Here is an 18,396-nt window from a genome sequence, read left to right as displayed (position 1 = left end):
TGTGTATATATGGTGCTAACTGCTGTGCACCAAAATGCAATTTATCAGAATTTCCAACTTTGTTTTTTTTAATATATTTTTTCTCATGTTTAATAATTTATTAGCTTGTCTTCTACAAGGAAGATTTACATGCATACCACTCAATTTCTATGTATTTACATATCTAGCACCTAACATTCAATTTTTACATACATACCATCTTGCCAAGTACGTGCATTTAAAAGTTAAAATGGTGGTATTTTTATGTGACATGAAGGATTCTAGTGTTACAAATATAAATAGCGAAGTTATGGTGCCAGATACATGTAATATATATATATATATATATCTATGTAAATTCCCAATAAAAGAAATTAATATATTTCAAAAACAAAATGCAACAATCTTGCTATAAGAAATGCATTTTCCTTCTTTTTTTTTTATGTACAGATTGGACTCCAATGCCAGCTTAGTGTGGAGGACTTGGCTTTGGAAGTACAACGGAGCTTTAGCCAAGAGTTACTGGCTTTTTGAAGTCGAATGAAAGTCACGAGAAAAATTTGAGTATGTAAGAAGTACGTAGCGTTGCGTACGTCAGAGAGGTTATTCAGAGGGTATTGTAGGGTTATATCCGCGTTATACCTTCTGTAACCTCCATGTAACCTACTTGTAACCTAGCTGTAGCATATAAATATATGAAAACAGAAGCGCGAAAGTTACTAGAAGATACAAGTAGGTTACAAGGGGTATAACAAGGATATAAACCTTAAATACCCTCTAAATAACCTCCTTGACGTACGCAACGCTGCGTACGTCTTACGTATGCAAATTTTTCTGAAAATGCATAGAGGTTGGAACTAAGCATGATGAGACCGAGTAGGTAGCCTTCAATGAGTGTAATTGGAGAATAATTTGAGAGCATGGAAGTTCTTGATAATGTCCACAGGTAATGTATAAAACAATAATTTACACCTATGATTTTCAGAAGATGACATTGCATAATGGTAGGTAATGAAGTAAATGCATATTCTAATCTTAAAAGTGGCAATTTTTTTCTTACTTTGCAGTTATGGGGGATTTGGGAGGTTTCGGACCCTCTCTCTCTCTACTCTCGCTCTCTCTCTCTGGAGTGAGGCATGGACCCTCTCTCTCTCCTTCTTTCTCTCTCCTCTGACCTACGGCCACCGAACATAATATTTTTTTCAAATATAAGGCCTTGAGAAACTGCATTATTGAATTTTATCATGAAATATTTTCTGGATAATAATTTTTTTTGAAATGTAGTCAAAATTTGTTAGCTGAACATTATAATTGATGAGTGCTAGAAGATTCGTGATGGTAGAGATGTTCGATTTTATCGAGATCTCATTGGATTCGACATTCGTTTGATATTTCAAATATGACTGAAAGTGTTGGAAGAGAAGTATAATGACTTGATCTAAGCTTGATTTGACTCGGATTAGATCTATTTTGGTATCATTGTGTTTGTCTCGTCGAATTAGTCAGTTTGACTACAAGATTATTGAAATCGTTCTTCTGAACGACTCTTATTCTAAATTTGAACATTTATTATTTAAAAGATTATCTCAAGATCCGTGTGATGTATCAAAATTCATGTCGGATGATGAGAATTTATTGACAACATATCAGTTGCTCCCCTATTTTCTGACGGGTTATTCATTATATATATATATATATATATATGACACAAAAGTTTTTATGTCACACATATAAATGCACATCATTAATGTGGCATACATGTTAACCTTACTTTTGATGCCATGCATATAAATGCATTAGGATTATTATGGCATGCATGTAGATGGCTCAATGTTTCAGGCTTGATTTTCAAGCGGATCACAAAATAAACCTGCGATTGAAGATAAAAGCGACATAATACAAAAAGAGGACAAGGAATTGGGAGAGGTCGTATTTGGAACGCCAGAGACGACATTCTGTTTTTTTTTTTTTTGTTAACTGTCATTTTCTCTGTATTTTTTTGAATTTAGAATTAGAAAAGTGGAAGGTAATAAGCCAGAACGTGGAGGGACGATAATTAATACAAATTTTATCTTTTTAACTACTAATTTAATATTTCTTGTTATCAATATAAGGGATTTTTGAGCATATAAATAAAGACCAAGATGAGAGGAGAAATTAAGAAAATAGAGGAAAGATGTGTAAGTGGAAGATAGAGAGAGAAGTTCAACTCCAAAAGAGAAGAGAGGGTGGAGGTGAGGTCTTCTGTTAGCAAGATTTTTTAGAAGAAGAAAATCGGCTCTGACCTGTGTAATAGGTGATGAATGGGATCCTCTTTTGTGTTGCAATGTAAAGGAAATTTGTCCCCGTCTTGCGTAGCATGCGACCAATGTGATCTTCTTTCGTTTTGTGGTGTAGAAGAAAGTCATGCCCGTTCATCATAGCAAGCGATCAACGAAATCATCTTTTGTGTTGTGATGCAGAGGAAAGTCATCCCCGTGCTGCGTAGCAGGAGACCAACATGATTTTCTTTTGTGCGAGAGATTCTTGTGTAGCTGTTGCACATTCCGAAAGTGATGAAGAAATGCTGGAGTTTTCTCATCGCACTTTTCAGGGGCGATTTTCGAGCTTTTTTGGCATCAATATTTGGAGAATCTCGTTCTCTTGAAGATTATCAGAAGTACTAAAATTTTGAAGAAGCGATCCACCCCTATTTGAAGATGAGCCGACCTCTTGTAGCCTTTGTACGAGTTCTTGTTGGTGTTTATGACCTTTTTAATCATCTGATGTGGTATGTATAGATGATGATAATGTATTTCTTTGTGCATCTTAGGCTTACAACTTCTAGGAGCTTGAAATGCGCCACTACCTTCTAAGGCTCATAGCCTTTTGAGATATTTGATGTACTTGTACTTCTTGAAACTTCTAGCCTTTTGAGGTCTTTCATGTACCTTTTCCTCGTGAGGCTTGTAGCCTTCTACGGTCTTTGATGTATTTTTGCATTCTGAGTGCTGTAGCCTCATGAGGTTTTTGATTTACACGTGCCTTCTAAGGCTTTTAGCATTCTGAGATCTTTTAATAGTGCTCTGTCAGCCACTTGCTGTCTTGGTGTCTTTTTTAATAATTACCCTGTCCATTACTAGCTTCTCATTGAGACTTGCCTCTTGGGTTTGACTTCTAGGGGTACCATATTTTCTCATTGAGTCTTGTCTCTTGGACTTGACTTTCAGGGGCATGCTAGCTTCCCATTGAGTTTTGTCTCATGGGCTTGACTTCTAGGGGCATTGTAGCTTCCCATCGAGTGTTGTTATTTGGGCTCGACTTCCAGGGGCATGCTAACTTCCCATTGAATCTTGCATCTTAGGCTCAACTTTCAGGAGTACCATATCTTCTTATCGAGTTTTGCCTATTGAGCTTGACTTACAGGGGCATGATGAAGGTCTTGTTAGTCGCTTGCCCTCAAGAGGATTTTCTACACAAAAATATTTCGTGAGAAAATAAGAAAATTTCACTGAACGATAGTTTAAAGCAATATGAAAATTTTGCTAGAATAAAAAAAAGAGTTTATAAGCCAGTATTTTACTCAAATAATATAATTTGGAGTTATACTTCTCATTCAATAACTAACATTTTTCTTCTGGTTTCCCTCAATTTGTTCTTATAAGTAGCAACCCATGTGACCTAAGCGTATTAGACATACAATTTCTTCCTTTAATTGAAAAGAACTTTATGTCAAATGCTCTTTTGCATGGTGGAAATGACAATATTGAGACTGGTCTCTATCGCCTAGATTACTTAAAAGAATTAGCCACTTGACGACCTCTTTCTCCTTGATGACCATTATGATGTTGACGCATGACATGTTGAGTGACATGTATTCTTTTTTCTGAACATGGTCACAATTCCCCTATGGTTTGAACTTTTTCGCTGTGAGAATTGATCATTATCCTTAGTGTTATTTTTGTATTTGCGCCCAAATCGGTCAAATTTTTCCTTGTGTGCATAGTGGGATTTTTTCTATTATTAAGGGGTCACCATAGACCTCAAAAGATTTCTATCTAAAGGACCAGACATGACATTCGGAGAATAATATACTATCTCAAAAAATAGAAATATTACCTTCGAATAGATATAATCATTCAAATGAGGAAAATCTTTGAGATTTATAGATCTACGGAACCGAAGATCTTCCCTTAACTTACAAGTGTAAGATAAAGTTTATGTTAATATTTGGGTCTGGTATTTCTATGAGAGGGCTTCGTCATAATTAATTACATCTCAAGAATTGCTTTTGAGAAAACACTCTATTAAATGTATGCCTTATGTCATTCTTATTTATTAATGAATGTTTATAAATTAATAAGATTTGAGGACATTGATAAAAAGAATAAGATTGGACATAAGTTGGCTTCACTTGAGTTTCAAAATTTTTGACCTCTTGGGTTAAGCCCAACAATTGATAGTTGGAATGATACAAAGCTTAAATCATTCAATCAATTTTGACAAACAATTGAGGTTTGAGTTGAATTTTGATTGGATTGGATTTGATCCTAGGTTTGAATCATTTTAGAGTTAAGTTTGGATTGGAATTATAATTGATCTTGGATAGAAACAAGTTTTAAAAAAAAATAAGGTTGAGTTTGGATTGAAATTGGAATTTGAATTGATTTGAATTAGTTTGGATTTGAGATTGATTTAAGAAAAAACTAGTTGAGGTCAGTTAATATCAGGTTTAGTTTAAAAGGATTAGGTTAGACTTAATTTAATTTATTTAAGGAACATTAAGTCTAAGGGTGTAATAGATTTCTAGATGGAGGTGAAGCCCTAACTTAAATATCTTTAAGAAAGAGGCTATTGGCGGCCTAACCTAAATTTGGGAGAAACTCACCTGGTCAATATGCTCATGGCTTTCCATCATCCCAGATACATTGGCAGCCCCAGAATATTAACCAGCAGAATAATAGGAGTTCTCCCTTATTGCCATAGTAATGAATTAAGGTAGTTCTTTCTACTATAAAGTCATTGTCAGTATCTTCATCCATATCATTGACTACTTCATTCTAGGATACTCATAGTCTTTCGAGGTAAGTAAATTTATTTTATAGGTCCTACTCCTTAGTTCTAATATACGAGAGAACCAAGTAACTAACCTAGGGCTTCTAAACTGGACTAATCTAGGGTATGTGTATGGTCCCAAGTTTTTGTGTTCACTATCCTAGGTTCATAGTTTGGAACTATTTTAAGGTGTGGTTATAAAAATTAGAGCTAATAGATTTTAATTCTTTTTGGGGTTTGATAATAATAAAAAATTTTTTTTTACCTAGAAATCATCAGTTATGATGAAAAATTAAGATTTTTTGGGTGTTGCTTGGTTATTTTTCTATCCTAAGTGAAGTGCTGGTCAAATTGTTAATCGAATAATGTTTTTTCTATCGTATGCTTCAATTTTATCCCTATAGTTTTCTTCTCCCTCCTTAAGGTTTCAATTATGATCAGGATAATATATGAGTGAAAAGGGTAGCGGCTCATTGATCCCGATATTTTTTACATGTAAGGATTTATGAAGTTGACACCGCTACTTGAAAATTTCAATCCCCTACAATGACGCCAAAAAAACTTGATCTCAAACAAAGTAAGGTTTCAATTATATTTTTAAATAATAGGGATTTTACGTAAGTATACGTATCGTTATCAAGTAATATGGGGCTTTCTGATTAAACCCCGAATATCGATCTCATGGAGGTCGAGGTTAATCGCGACGACTTTCAAGAGAAGTTCTAGTCTAGAATAACACACCCATAGTTTGGAAGGTCAATAAATGTTTGGTTTTGATTTTATCCTACACTTATCACTACAATACTACTTCTACTCTTAACCTAAAATACTTAGTAAAAATAAAAAAAAGTGGAGTTTAATATATTAAAAGTACCATTCCTCATGCAATGAAATTAGTGACATGTGTAAGAACAAAACAAGTAGTGCGAAAGATTGTAATAAATAGGAGTAATTATATTCTTTACCCTTGGTCAAGTAATATAAAGAACATTGGCCAAATTATATTTTAAGAATCCTAAAGATTGGTTAGGCAAGAGAGATATTAGCTCTCACTCTAGAGTCTCCTCGTCCCTTTAACTAAAGGCTAACATCTAGTATTAAGACCTAAAAAAAAAAAAAAAAACCAAATTGGGGGCTTTATCCTGTCACTCTAAAGTCCTCTAATTCTACACCCATCAAAGATTATTTTCCTATTTATTTACACTTAACCATATGTACTACAGTTTCATCCATACAATCTCATGTGATTCTACCACAGTTGATTGAGACGACACCTTCACAGATCTTACATGTTATCATAACAGATTTTAACATACAAGTTGATCAAGTTTACATGTAAATGAAGAACAAAGTAAAATCATCACAATATATTATGACTCTACTCAATTCTATATCCTACACATACATACTAAGTCATTATAAGAGGGAAGAGTAAAGAAAAATACTCACTATACATGGAGAAACAACAAGAACTTTTCATTGAACAAGACTTTGAAATCATGCAAACAAAGTATTAGATTCAAATCAAAATACAATGAAAATACTTATCTTTGATAGAAATCAAACTCTCCTTATAAAGCAAAAGCAATCTCCTTACAATCCTCTCCAAGAACAAAGTGAAAAGAAAAGAAGAAATCTCTCACTCTCTCTCTTTCTCTCTCACCTTGTCACCCCACTTGGGGCTCACGCACAAGTCTTCTTTTTCTTCTCCAAGTCTTCTTCTCCTCTTCCAATTAGTTCAAGAGTCCAAGAGTCATTTTAAATACATTTCCAAGCCTTATTTATAATTTCCCAATAGTTGCTTAAGTGTCTTTTCAAAAATGTCTATTTTCAATAAATCTTCCAAATGGTGCCTCTTCAAAGTCTTCAAAAACGTCCATATAACTTCCCCAAATCCTTCTATAAAGTCTCTTTTATCATTTCCAATGAATTCCCCAAGTGACACACGAAGCACCGCTTCAAAAATCGTCCATATCCGAGGTATATTCTAGAAGTTATGTTAAATCATTTTCAGCGCTCAAGCGTCCTCCTCTCTGTCTGGTGGTGCCTAAGCACCATGTTTGGGTGCTTAAGCATCCGGAAAAGGCACTTAAGTGCATCGTTTCAGCCCACATGGCTTCGGTGTGCCCCGGTTCAACCCGGTTTGCTCCGGTTTGCTTCATTTTGGTTCATTTTTGTTCCTTTTGCTCCAATCACTCCAAATTCTTCAATGTGAAGTATCAACAATAAAAAACACAAGAAAACATACTTTTAAAGTGCAATATCATTATAAGATATAATATAAAAAATAGTACATTTTAGGAACATCACTCATTAGATAAAATAAAATATAATTTGATTATAATAATTTATTGAGGCTTTCAAAACTTTCGCTAAGCCACAAGACAGAAAGTGAGTCTTTAACAACTTAAATGGGTAGCGGCTCATCAACAATCAAGGCCTATGAAATAACCAGGTGACCTTGTAGGTTATACGTTATGCTTTCAAGCTTAATTGGGATATAAGGGCAGATGATGAATCACTGTGTCACAAACGAGTAGCAACCTGTCAGTAATCGGGCCTATGAGATGACATCGAACAAGCGTCAAAGGAGTGATAGAACTGAAAGGGGAAAAAAAGGAAGATAAAGTAATCATAATTGGATAGAGATAGCTAAGTCAGAATACCATATATCTGTCATCCCAAGCTATTAAGACCCTAAGTCTATCTGATCATAAAGGCAGTCGACCCAACACAACGAAAGAGCCCTTGTCAGTAATTCGTGAATTATATCATCCAAAGGGAACTCGACAAACCTAATGTCAAGAGAAGGAAACTCTAAATCTTAGTAGAGGTGAGACTTATACCTGTTAAACCAGCAAGGAAACCGCTGGAGTAGAAAAGAAAAGAGAGGTCCAGCTAAAAAGCTGAAAAACACTCTCATAGAGGACTTATTTCTCATATGTGTCTAGGAAGCCTCTAACACCCTAGACTTGCTAGACAACTATCTAAGTAGAAGTATATGCTAAACAAGTTAGGTTAAATATGCATGAGGGCTTCTCATCAGGACATGCAATATGATGCAATTATCTACACGTCCTAATGTGGATGCCCTATTAGTATGACTTGGGTTATGACCATGCCACGCAACCCATTTAAAATCCAACATGAAGGCCGTGTAGAATAGTAAATGAAAAATTAAAAAATCTTCAAATAGTTTAATCCTAAATTTTGATTAATCTCATTCTTCTATGAGAACTATGTAGAAAATTTATAACTTTTAGGTTCTAGAGAGCCTAAATAATATTTGCATTGCTCACAGACAATCTACAAGCCAAAAATGGAGTAACATCAAGTTATACTATGTGATATAAAGAAAAGCAAGCCAAACATAAAGTAATAGAGAGGTCGAGTGTCGCTAAGTCGACAGCATATCCCCAAAAATAAAAAGACGGACATACACACAATATACAAGCATGATCCTAATTCTATACATCAAAAAAATTTAGAATTAAGGAACATGACATGAGCCTACAGATTCTGGTCCTCTCCATGTGAACCTATTTGTTTTGTGTTTTGGAACTAGTGTCAGTACCTTATTTCTAGTACAGACTCGAGCCTAGGAGACTTTAAAAAGTACATAGTAAAAATAATAAAAAAAAGTCTCAACCTTCATGAAAACTGGGTTAGTGTAAAAAGTTATCAACATGGAACGTGGTGAACCATGAATGGTGCGAGAAGAGATTAATAAAACCTGCAAAAAAGACATTAGTGCAAAACATTACTGCTCCTCTTTGTTGGACAAGACTCTTGCAAGAAGACCGCCCCTAACATATCAGTGTACATGTCTCACACCCCAGTACACAATAAAAAGCAACACACAAAATGATGTCAGGCTAAGACAACAAAACCATTAGAGAACTATAGCCAGAATATAGAAAAGACTATCTAGTACCCTAGTCCTAACCTAACACACCATCTACCATATAGTGTCCTAGTCACAGTATCAAACTGTGTGCAAAGGTGTGGGTAAAAAGCTAGAGTATGTTTTGATGTGGTCGCTGTCCCCGACCCCATTCTAAGGATCTAAGGATTCTAAGATGTACCAATAGATACAAGTTCTGTATGAACAAAGGTTTTAAAATGTTGACCTCGTGTATGAACTAAACTATATGTAGTATTTTCAAAATAGAATTTGAAAAATAATGCATATGTAATATAGATTTAATTTTGATTTATAGTTTTAAAATAGGCCATTGGAAAGGAAAGTCTTAAATGACACCTATTAGACCCCATGAAACCTTAGCACAACATGTGCATGATAGTCACGATGTGATAGCTAGTATTGCCCATCGAGATATCCTCGCAAGAAATACTCACCACCGCATTGTGACCAACAGAGGGTCACTCAACTAGTGAGTTTGGTCTGTCATCGAGACAAATGGTAATGCACATGTGGATGTAAAGTGATCCAATGCAATGTGATCACTCCATTGGAGTGGGACTGATCATGAGATAACAAACATTCTTCATAAGTATTTGGTGGCATATACCCATGATGAATGTGCCATTAGTGCAAAGATGCACATGCAGGGCACACCGCACAAATGATAATGTGTTTGGCCGCCTAAGGTATAGGAAGCCACTGGAGAGAATTACACTTTGCTCCAATAATGACCAAACACACATGCATATGATAGGAACATACAAGGTATGGTGCACCATACAAGCAAACAAGTACATGTCTTATGCAAAAAAAAACGTGCTCGTGACAATGTAGGGGTCATGGGGGGTGGGTAAACTGACACATAATATTGAAATCTTCCCCGAACATGTTGACTAACATACTGTCACAGGTCAATAAATAGTATCATATATATCATTTTTAAAGTACGAATTATCAAAATGAATCATCGATTGTTATTTAAATTACTATTCTATTTGTTGATTTTCTTAAAAAAATTATAATTACTTCAAGGGTGATAGGCTCAACCCAAAATTTCTAAGAAACTTTGGAATCAGAGATATAATTATCTCATGTTATTTAAGGGTATAAAATAATAGGTAATAGTTCAAGTGCTGGTGACATTGATATTGATAATGAATATGATAATGAAAGTGCTGGTGAGCAGGATTATATTCATTTCTAAGGACATGAAATTATACAAGAGCATGCATTTTAAATAGCGATATAGACTAGTAACAATAAATACATATAGTACTTTAAAACTGCACAACAGTGGGAAGCGATTGTAAAATTTGACAACCTGAGTGAGCACATCACATCTGCTCAAGAAGGATTTATTCCATTCGAGCTATTTAAAAATATGCATTTTTGAACAAAATGTAATCTTCAATGTACTATCAGTGGGCGGTCAATTATTAATACGTGTTATATAAGATTGTTTACTTTAGCAAGATTCAACTAATAGCCATTTGTTTGTAATATGTTCAACCCAATAGACTATGTCACTAGTGTCTTCATGCATCTAGCAGGAAACTTCGTAGTGGTACTTGGGAGATTTCAAGTATATCAATATAATATAGCTGCACCAATCAAGACATTATTTGTAGATAAATAATTTAAGTCAAAATTTTTATGAATATTTATTCTTCCATTCATTCGACAATAAATGGATCTGAAGTCGAAGAAAATTATTGACCGAGTTCAAGTTGAGAATCATATGTTAAAGCATAAAATGATTGGAGGAAGTCTACTAGGGTAATATTTATACGTTTTGAAGAGCCATATCGTTTACTATATAGATTTAGAAAATAATTTGTTATGTAATGGGGGCCGTTATTTATAAAATTAAGGTTGGTTTATTCAATTGATTTTAAAGATTTTTTGGGGCTTTTTGCCCTTCCATTGAAGAAGGGAATCATTGCAGACTAGTTATTAGTAAATATTGAGGTAAATTATTGACATTGATATTGACAATGATATGTTTGCATTAGGACTTGTTATTGCTAAGTCAGAATGCAATGATTCATGGTGGTTCATAAATACATTGCATGTGTCAGTCTCCAATAAAATATTTGTTTTTAATCTCATATCGACATGTTGGGATTGTGAATGCATGTTGTGATATATTCCCATAGGTATCATAAGTGCATTGCCTTAGACATTTGCATGAGACTTTTAAGAAGACAAATTGCAGGATGGGTACTTTAGATGTTGAACTAATTTATCAGGAGATGTTTTGGGTATGTAACACTGATGACATTCAAGTTTTTAACTAATACAAGTCAGATATCAACAAAATAAATTCAAATGAATTAGATTGGCTTCTGTAAAGAGATCTCATCAAATTGTGTTTATTGTATGATAGAGGATTTAGAAATGAAATAACGATAAATAATACATCTAAGTACTTCAATGGAGTCCTAAAATGTGCAAGAAGATCACTCATTCAAATTTTGACATGTTCTTTTTTACTATAACATAATCAATATTTTCTTAAAGCGATCTAAAATTTTAGTTGAGCTTAAAGAAAAAGATTGAATCATCTTTACATCAAAAGTTTTAAATATATGAGAATGAAGTTAGAAGGACACTAACAAAAAATAATGTAAACATGCATGAGTATAAATTTTATGAATTTCATGTTGTTCTTATAAAGTTTATATAAATAACATTAAAGGTGCAACATGTTCATATCTTATGTATTAAATATTTCGTATTTCATGCTCTCATGTGATTGCAACATTAGGACGTCATCAACTTAACCACAATTCACATGTTTTCTAGTATTTTTTATTCCATAAATATAAAGAAACATACACGACCGAGTTTCGTGTAGTATTAAATAAGTTTGAATGTGCGGGTTTTAATACTGCACATGGTATTATCACGCTACTTTCACCAACTTTCAAATGAAGACCCAGATGGCTATGGACCAAGCACTGCACAAAAAATGGATGAGAATATGACACAACTCTAGAATTTATATATTGTGCAATATACCGAGACACTATAATTTTACCTGCTCGTTGAACTCAAAGAATAATAGGTAAATTATTTAAAATTTATTAATCAAATGTCTTATTTTATAATTTTTTTTTGCATATTAATTAATGTTATACTCATAGGTATAATGACTAAGGCGATACATAGACATCATCTAGGGAGACAGGGAGGGGATAGCTATTACCCTTATGACCTTGCTGCCCCTTGGATCATCTTAGGCTTATGTATTTTATTTTATTTGGAACAATACTTCATTTATGGTCTTTTTTATAACTTACTTAATCTATGATATTTTACATCTCTCAGCTTATTATTTTATACTTCAGAGTTTGATTTCAGTGTGATGATTTCTTTGCTTATGCAATTATTGTATTTAACCAATTTGGGGCATGCATTTTCATTTTGATTAATGAATAAATCCTTTTTATTTATGTTTTTTTTTTCATATGTCCTTTGTATAAAGTTATCATGCATGTTTCATGGCCGAAGAATGACTTAGTCATCATCACGAATGGCGAGTTGATGGTACTAATGGTCCTCCATCTGTAGCAGTTCACCCTAGCATATATGTTTTACGTGAATCAAATTGAGTTGCACTTTTTGATGTATTATGTTTCAAAATTTTTATGATTATATTTGTTCCTGCTTTCATATAATAATTTAATTCATATTATGTATTTCAAGGAATTATTTTAATAGCGACTAACATACCCTCATTTTGTAGAGGGTTTGCTTGGAATTGGCTTAGATTGTGTTACTTATATGCACTATATCAAACTTAACCATCATATATTGACGTCACTTGTGGAGTGATGGTCATCTAGCACAAACTCATTCCACCTGCCCATCAGTGAAATAAGGATTACTCTAGAGGACATTCAGATGATACTTGACGTGTGCATTGATGGCCCTCTTATGATAGGTCCTAATGTAATGGGGGTGGGGTGCAGGTGGGCTCATGGCCTAATTTTTTGTAATGACCTTCTTGGGGCTCATCTAGAAGAAAGTGTCGTGTACCACCACCCCATTGTTCAGAATTTGAAATCAAAATTTTGGATGAACCAGTCACAAAAACAGACAAGAATGCCTCTCAGATGGGTTAGATGGACCTTATGTCATGACTCATATATGAAGCTAGATGATATGTCCTTTCAAAGCACATCTACATGCACTTATTATTTATATTTGGTTGCTTCTTAGCACCTAACACATTTAGATGCGAGATAAACCTACAATATTTATCTTTAATGAAAAATATTGAGAAATTGTTAAGGTACTCCATAGGAGGTGGAAGTGCTCACACACCTTTAAAGAGGATTGAAGCTCGCTACAAAATCGATCAAAGTGAATATTGTTGGGAGTTTACAACTGTAAAATTTAAGCTAGAAACATCTATATATTGGTTGATCAATGCTTCATGTACCATATGCTGAAAGCATGGAAGGCAAAAGCCTTGGTTTCAGGTATGCATTATTTGGTTATATGTAAATAAATATGAATGTTCATTTACTTAATATCTACTTATAAGTGGAATGAGTAATGTGTGGATGAAATGCCTACTGCATGTTTGCTGCTAATATACTCTATATTATACTTATAATATTTTTTTGTGCTTCATTATTATTGATATAAAACATCCAATTTCAGTTCATGATTTACTATTTATGTAATATGAGAGCCCTATAGCTAACATATAACAATACAAGTGGTTGAGATATGTACTGCAGAGAAGCTTATTTAGAATGTCCCTTTTTATTGATTTGTTAGCTACGAGGTTAGTGACACTTACCTGAGCACATTATGAGACAATTTGATTATGTTCACGAATAAACATGGAATCAATGGAGCCATGTTTCAAGTGTATAGATGGAAAAGGAAAGCCTTATTTAGATTGGGCTTACTTCCATAACTCTTACATATAATTGAGGGAGAATCGACAAGCTTTCATTATCCACAATGACAAAATTGTGTATCAATCACGTAGAGAATATATGCATTATATGCGTATTTGGCTTCTTTGTGTTTACTTCAAGCTCAAATTGAGGCTCCATTAACTTAATATCTGAAAGCATCAGGAGAGAGGATACTAGTATGTATATGCATGTAGTTAAATGTATGTTTATGGTTTTTGCTCTAGCTAATATTTGTTTTCTTCTATTAATATCATTTTTTTGTAAGGGTGGATGAGTTATTTCAACCAGCATTCAGTAGGTGTGATGATATCCCATTACAATAAATAGTAGATACATTTGAGTGTTTTTGTAGAGCTTTTTTGAAACATTTATATTAAAAGATGATCATCATGGCGTAGAGAACACTCCATCTCAACCATCTACATCAACCATAGTAGATGCTCTTGGTATTGTCAATGTTGCACCACAGATTCTTTCTGATCCAAGTCTGTCAACTTTTTATAGCATATGTGGATGATGGAGTGCACGTGGATCACAGGATGTCGGTGGATCACAAGATGCAAGTACATTTACAAGTATACCTTTGATGCTTAAATATCTAAGCACAATCCCTTTGTATTCACATTATGATGTGTTTCCATATTTAGCACTGAAACTTTGTGCTTTTTACATTAGTTTTGATATTGAACTAAAATATTGGAAAACTAAAGTCAACAAGTATTTCTCTTCAAATATCTACCTTTGAGGTTAGCCACAACTTCCATTAGTCAGAGATCGGGAACAAGTTATACATGTTGTTTTATGGAACAAACAGAAATCTGAGCTTCTGGTTCACCCACGTCCTTCCCCAGATTTGTGTATCTTCAATCAAATGAAGTCTTAAAATATATAGTCTTTTGGAATTTAAATAATGTTTGAAATTTCTTTTGGTTTGTTTTTTTTTTTAATTCTAGAGTTGTTGGATTATTTGTAAAAGCTTCTTATGAACTATTATATGATTTCGAAATGCCTTTTGGAATTAAAAGCTTGAAATGTAATCTGCTGCTTCGGTTTAGTACATCATCTGTGAAGCTTCTTCATAGGAATTGGGTGGCTTTAATTGTGCATCTATGCTTTGCTATTATTTTATTTCTTAGCCTGTCATATAACTTCTGGATTCGGTCCTGGTCGAGGAAGAAGAGAGCTCGAAAATAAGGGCGCGGGAATCGGTCCTCGTGCTTTCTCAGCGGGGAAGAGAGCTCCAAAATACTTCTTCGTGCTTTATGTATTCCGTATGGTCGAGGAAGAAGAACGGGCGCGGTGACACAGGCGAGGCGAGATCGCGAAGTGTAGGAATCGGTCCTGGTCGAAGAAGAAGAACGCGCCCGGCGAAGAACGAGGGTTGAGGAAGAAGAACGGGGGTTGTAGAATGAGAACGAGGTTGCGGAACGAGGGCAAATAGAGTATTTGATAAGGGGAGAGCTTGGTCCGCGGTGTGGATACGACAGCCCACTTTTCTCCTGCTTTAGCTTCCTTCTGCCCCGACGCTGGGAGCAAAACAGTCTTTTTTCGCGATTTGGAGCCGCTAAGCCGCAAAAAAGCGGCCCCAAATGGACCCCAAATGTGTCTTTCGACGGGTCATAGTTTTCTCAATTTTGCAGAAAGAAGAAATAAAAATCAGAACAATCTGCCATGAACCTAAATGATAATTTTTAGTAAAACTGTTACTTCGTAGCCTATCATATAATTGATCATTTAGATATTTATGTGATTAAAAATGAGGTTTTCACTATAGATGTGCTGTGTGATCATCCAAGATTTTGTAAGAATTATGTATTTACATATCTAGCAAAATAAGCATTTTGATAAAAAAAAAATCACTTTTTTAAATTCTAAAACCTTATAAACTTTTCATGCATAGATAGGGTTACATGTAAAAATTGAATTTTAGTAGTTAGATATGTAAATACATAGGAATTGAGTGGCATACATTAAAATCTTCTTACCCCCATAATAATTTTAATTTTTCTTCTAGTAATTATATGGTTATATTTTTTGTCCTATCATAACAACTGTCCACTCATTAAAATTGGGACTGCAAATGAGTCTGAGCTAACTGTTGTCCTATCAAACAAGCTCACGTTGCTCATGTTTCTAATTACCTCCCAATCTTTGTCTTAAGAATGTTCAGCAAAAAAATTCGCAATTCTATGATGCACGGATACAGACATAAGAACACGTACACTTCTATTATTAAAAATATAAAACACGAATACATGTTAACAATATAAGTGCACCGAATCATTATGTATGTACATATCAAACATCCAAATTTTGTTCTTTATATTTATAACACCCAAATCTTTCATATCACCTCTTAAATACCACTAACTCGCGACAGACGTGGTATGACACTTTCCCGTCGGCTATTATGTAGTTTATTATAAAACCTGCAAAATACATATTTTATAGTGCATAATACGCACATCACAACTCTGTCATGCATCAAGAAGAATCAACTAGCAGGAAAGAATACTTTATTATTATTAAACGAGATGAACTGGTTTACTTGCCAATATGAGAGAAACATTGTGTTCAAACAAATAAAATCCTTTATGTTTTAAGTGAGGACCCAAAAGCAACAATACAAAAATAAAAGCCGCCCCCATTTAAAACAAAAGTAAATATAAACAAAGCTATTCAGTGAAAGTACTCGCATTACCTTCTCCAATAGAGTTTGAATATGGCGATCTTGGCTGGCTTAAGCACGAAATGGTCGTCAAAGGCACGAAACAAACAACCTTTGTGTGTTTTGAAAACGCATAAGCAGCAAATAAGCTGGCCCCAAACGGACCCTTAGTCGTGAGGAGATGCCGAGTGCTCTTTGTTGGGAGCAAGGACGATAATTGGAAGCTTATCAATGTGAGAACACCATATCTTCTGAGGCTAAGGATGGGTGGTCTCATTTTTAAATTATAGTACCCTTTTTTTTTTTTCTTTTAAACTTGATGCATGTAATTGGTCTTGTATATGCATGGGATGATGTTATTGTAAATGATCCTTCAATGATTCATCTCTTCTAACTGCAAATACTCTTGCATATTAATTCAGTTAAAATGAATGGTTTCATGCAGTAATATAATTGCTTAGATAAACCTAATTTGCACCATGCAATTTTCTTTATACATAAATTTAATGTATGCTGGGGTGGATGCAAAACAAATTGATACACATGGAAATAGCCAACAAAATTGCATCAAAATATTTTAAACAAAAAACTGGCCGAGATAGGTTTTGAAACCATTATATATGCTTTGAGTAAAATTGAATGCATTATTAGTTTGTGTTTGTGTTGCTACCATCCCAAACCATCCCAAAGCAGATCCAAGAATTTTAAAACAAAATGCTTTTATTGCATGGGTACAAGCATCCCAACTGATACCATACTCTCAAGGGCAGTCTAACTACAATTTATTTACCCAGAAATCATACAAAGGTAAAATTTCAAGACTGATTATATATGATGATAACATAAACTTGACACGGGACTATGAAAAAGAGAAACTGAAAGATGTTACTATTTAAGAATTTCAAATCAATAGTTTTTGCATATTAAAGTGTTTCCTTATTATGATAATAGCGAGATCATGCAAAAAAAACATGTCTCGCAACCGAAATGTCACGACCCAGTTTGAGGGCTTGAAATTTTCAATGCAAAAACAGATGCTCAGATGGTGAAATTCAATATTAATTTGCAATTTATATTACTAACAAATAATCATCCAAATAAATTGAAGGAATCACCAACAAAAATAAATTAAGCTTACTTAATATAAACAATTATAAATGAGTTTATCTTTCTATTTGTTTATCACATCTTTGATGCACATTTTCTCCTCACTCATATTTAATCCAAAATTTAAACCTGAAAATGTTAGGTTAAAATATGATTAGCTATCAACAAACTAGTGAATACTTATATTTTAAACTAAAATAACACAACGTACAACAACAACAACAAAACCTTTATCCCACTAAGTGGGGTCGGCTACATGAATCCTTTACATGAATCCTCATGAATCCTTTTTATCCATTACGTCCTATTTAGTGTCATATTTTCATTTAATTCTAATAAATTAAGATAATGTCCAAGAAATCGATGTAAAATCATTGAATAATTTCTCATTCAAATATGATCCTTCAAGGTGGTTCAAAAATATTTATTACCTCGTACTATAATTTTTGCATTTAATTATAATGACATGAATATCAATTCGTCATAATGACATCGTTTAAAATTCTATCAATTAAGACATGTCAATATCAATATTCTTTTACAGTTTACGTGTATGAATACTTTAGTGTCCTCAGTTAATATAATAAAGAAGTAAACTCTATCAACCAATATGCACATGTAAACAATCTATATAATTCATTTCATTCACTTATTCATATCATTCAATATATCTCCATAATAACAAGTATATGCACTAAATTGAAGTATAGTATGCTTAGAGCTTTGTAAGATGCATTATAAATATG

The 18,396-nt window shown here is 33.7% G+C and overlaps 1 protein-coding gene across 1 annotated transcript in view; it reads left to right on the top strand.

Moving 5' to 3' along the window:
• LOC110029077 (transcription factor MUTE) overlaps positions 1–564 on the top strand; it is a 5,026-nt gene extending 4,462 nt beyond the window's left edge. The window contains exon 3 of the mRNA XM_020731199.1: positions 430–564. Coding sequence (XP_020586858.1) covers positions 430–513 — 84 coding nt within the window. The 3' untranslated portion in view covers positions 514–564. The remainder of the gene's footprint in view (positions 1–429) is intronic.
• Positions 565–18,396: the final 17,832 nt, after the last annotated feature.

The sequence above is a fragment of the Phalaenopsis equestris genome, unplaced genomic scaffold, assembly GCF_001263595.1.
Source record: "Phalaenopsis equestris unplaced genomic scaffold, ASM126359v1 Scaffold000545, whole genome shotgun sequence".
In the NCBI taxonomy this organism is placed as follows: domain Eukaryota; kingdom Viridiplantae; phylum Streptophyta; class Magnoliopsida; order Asparagales; family Orchidaceae; genus Phalaenopsis; species Phalaenopsis equestris.
The sequence above is the reverse complement of the archived record's forward strand: the minus strand, read 5'-3'. Positions and strand labels throughout refer to the sequence as shown.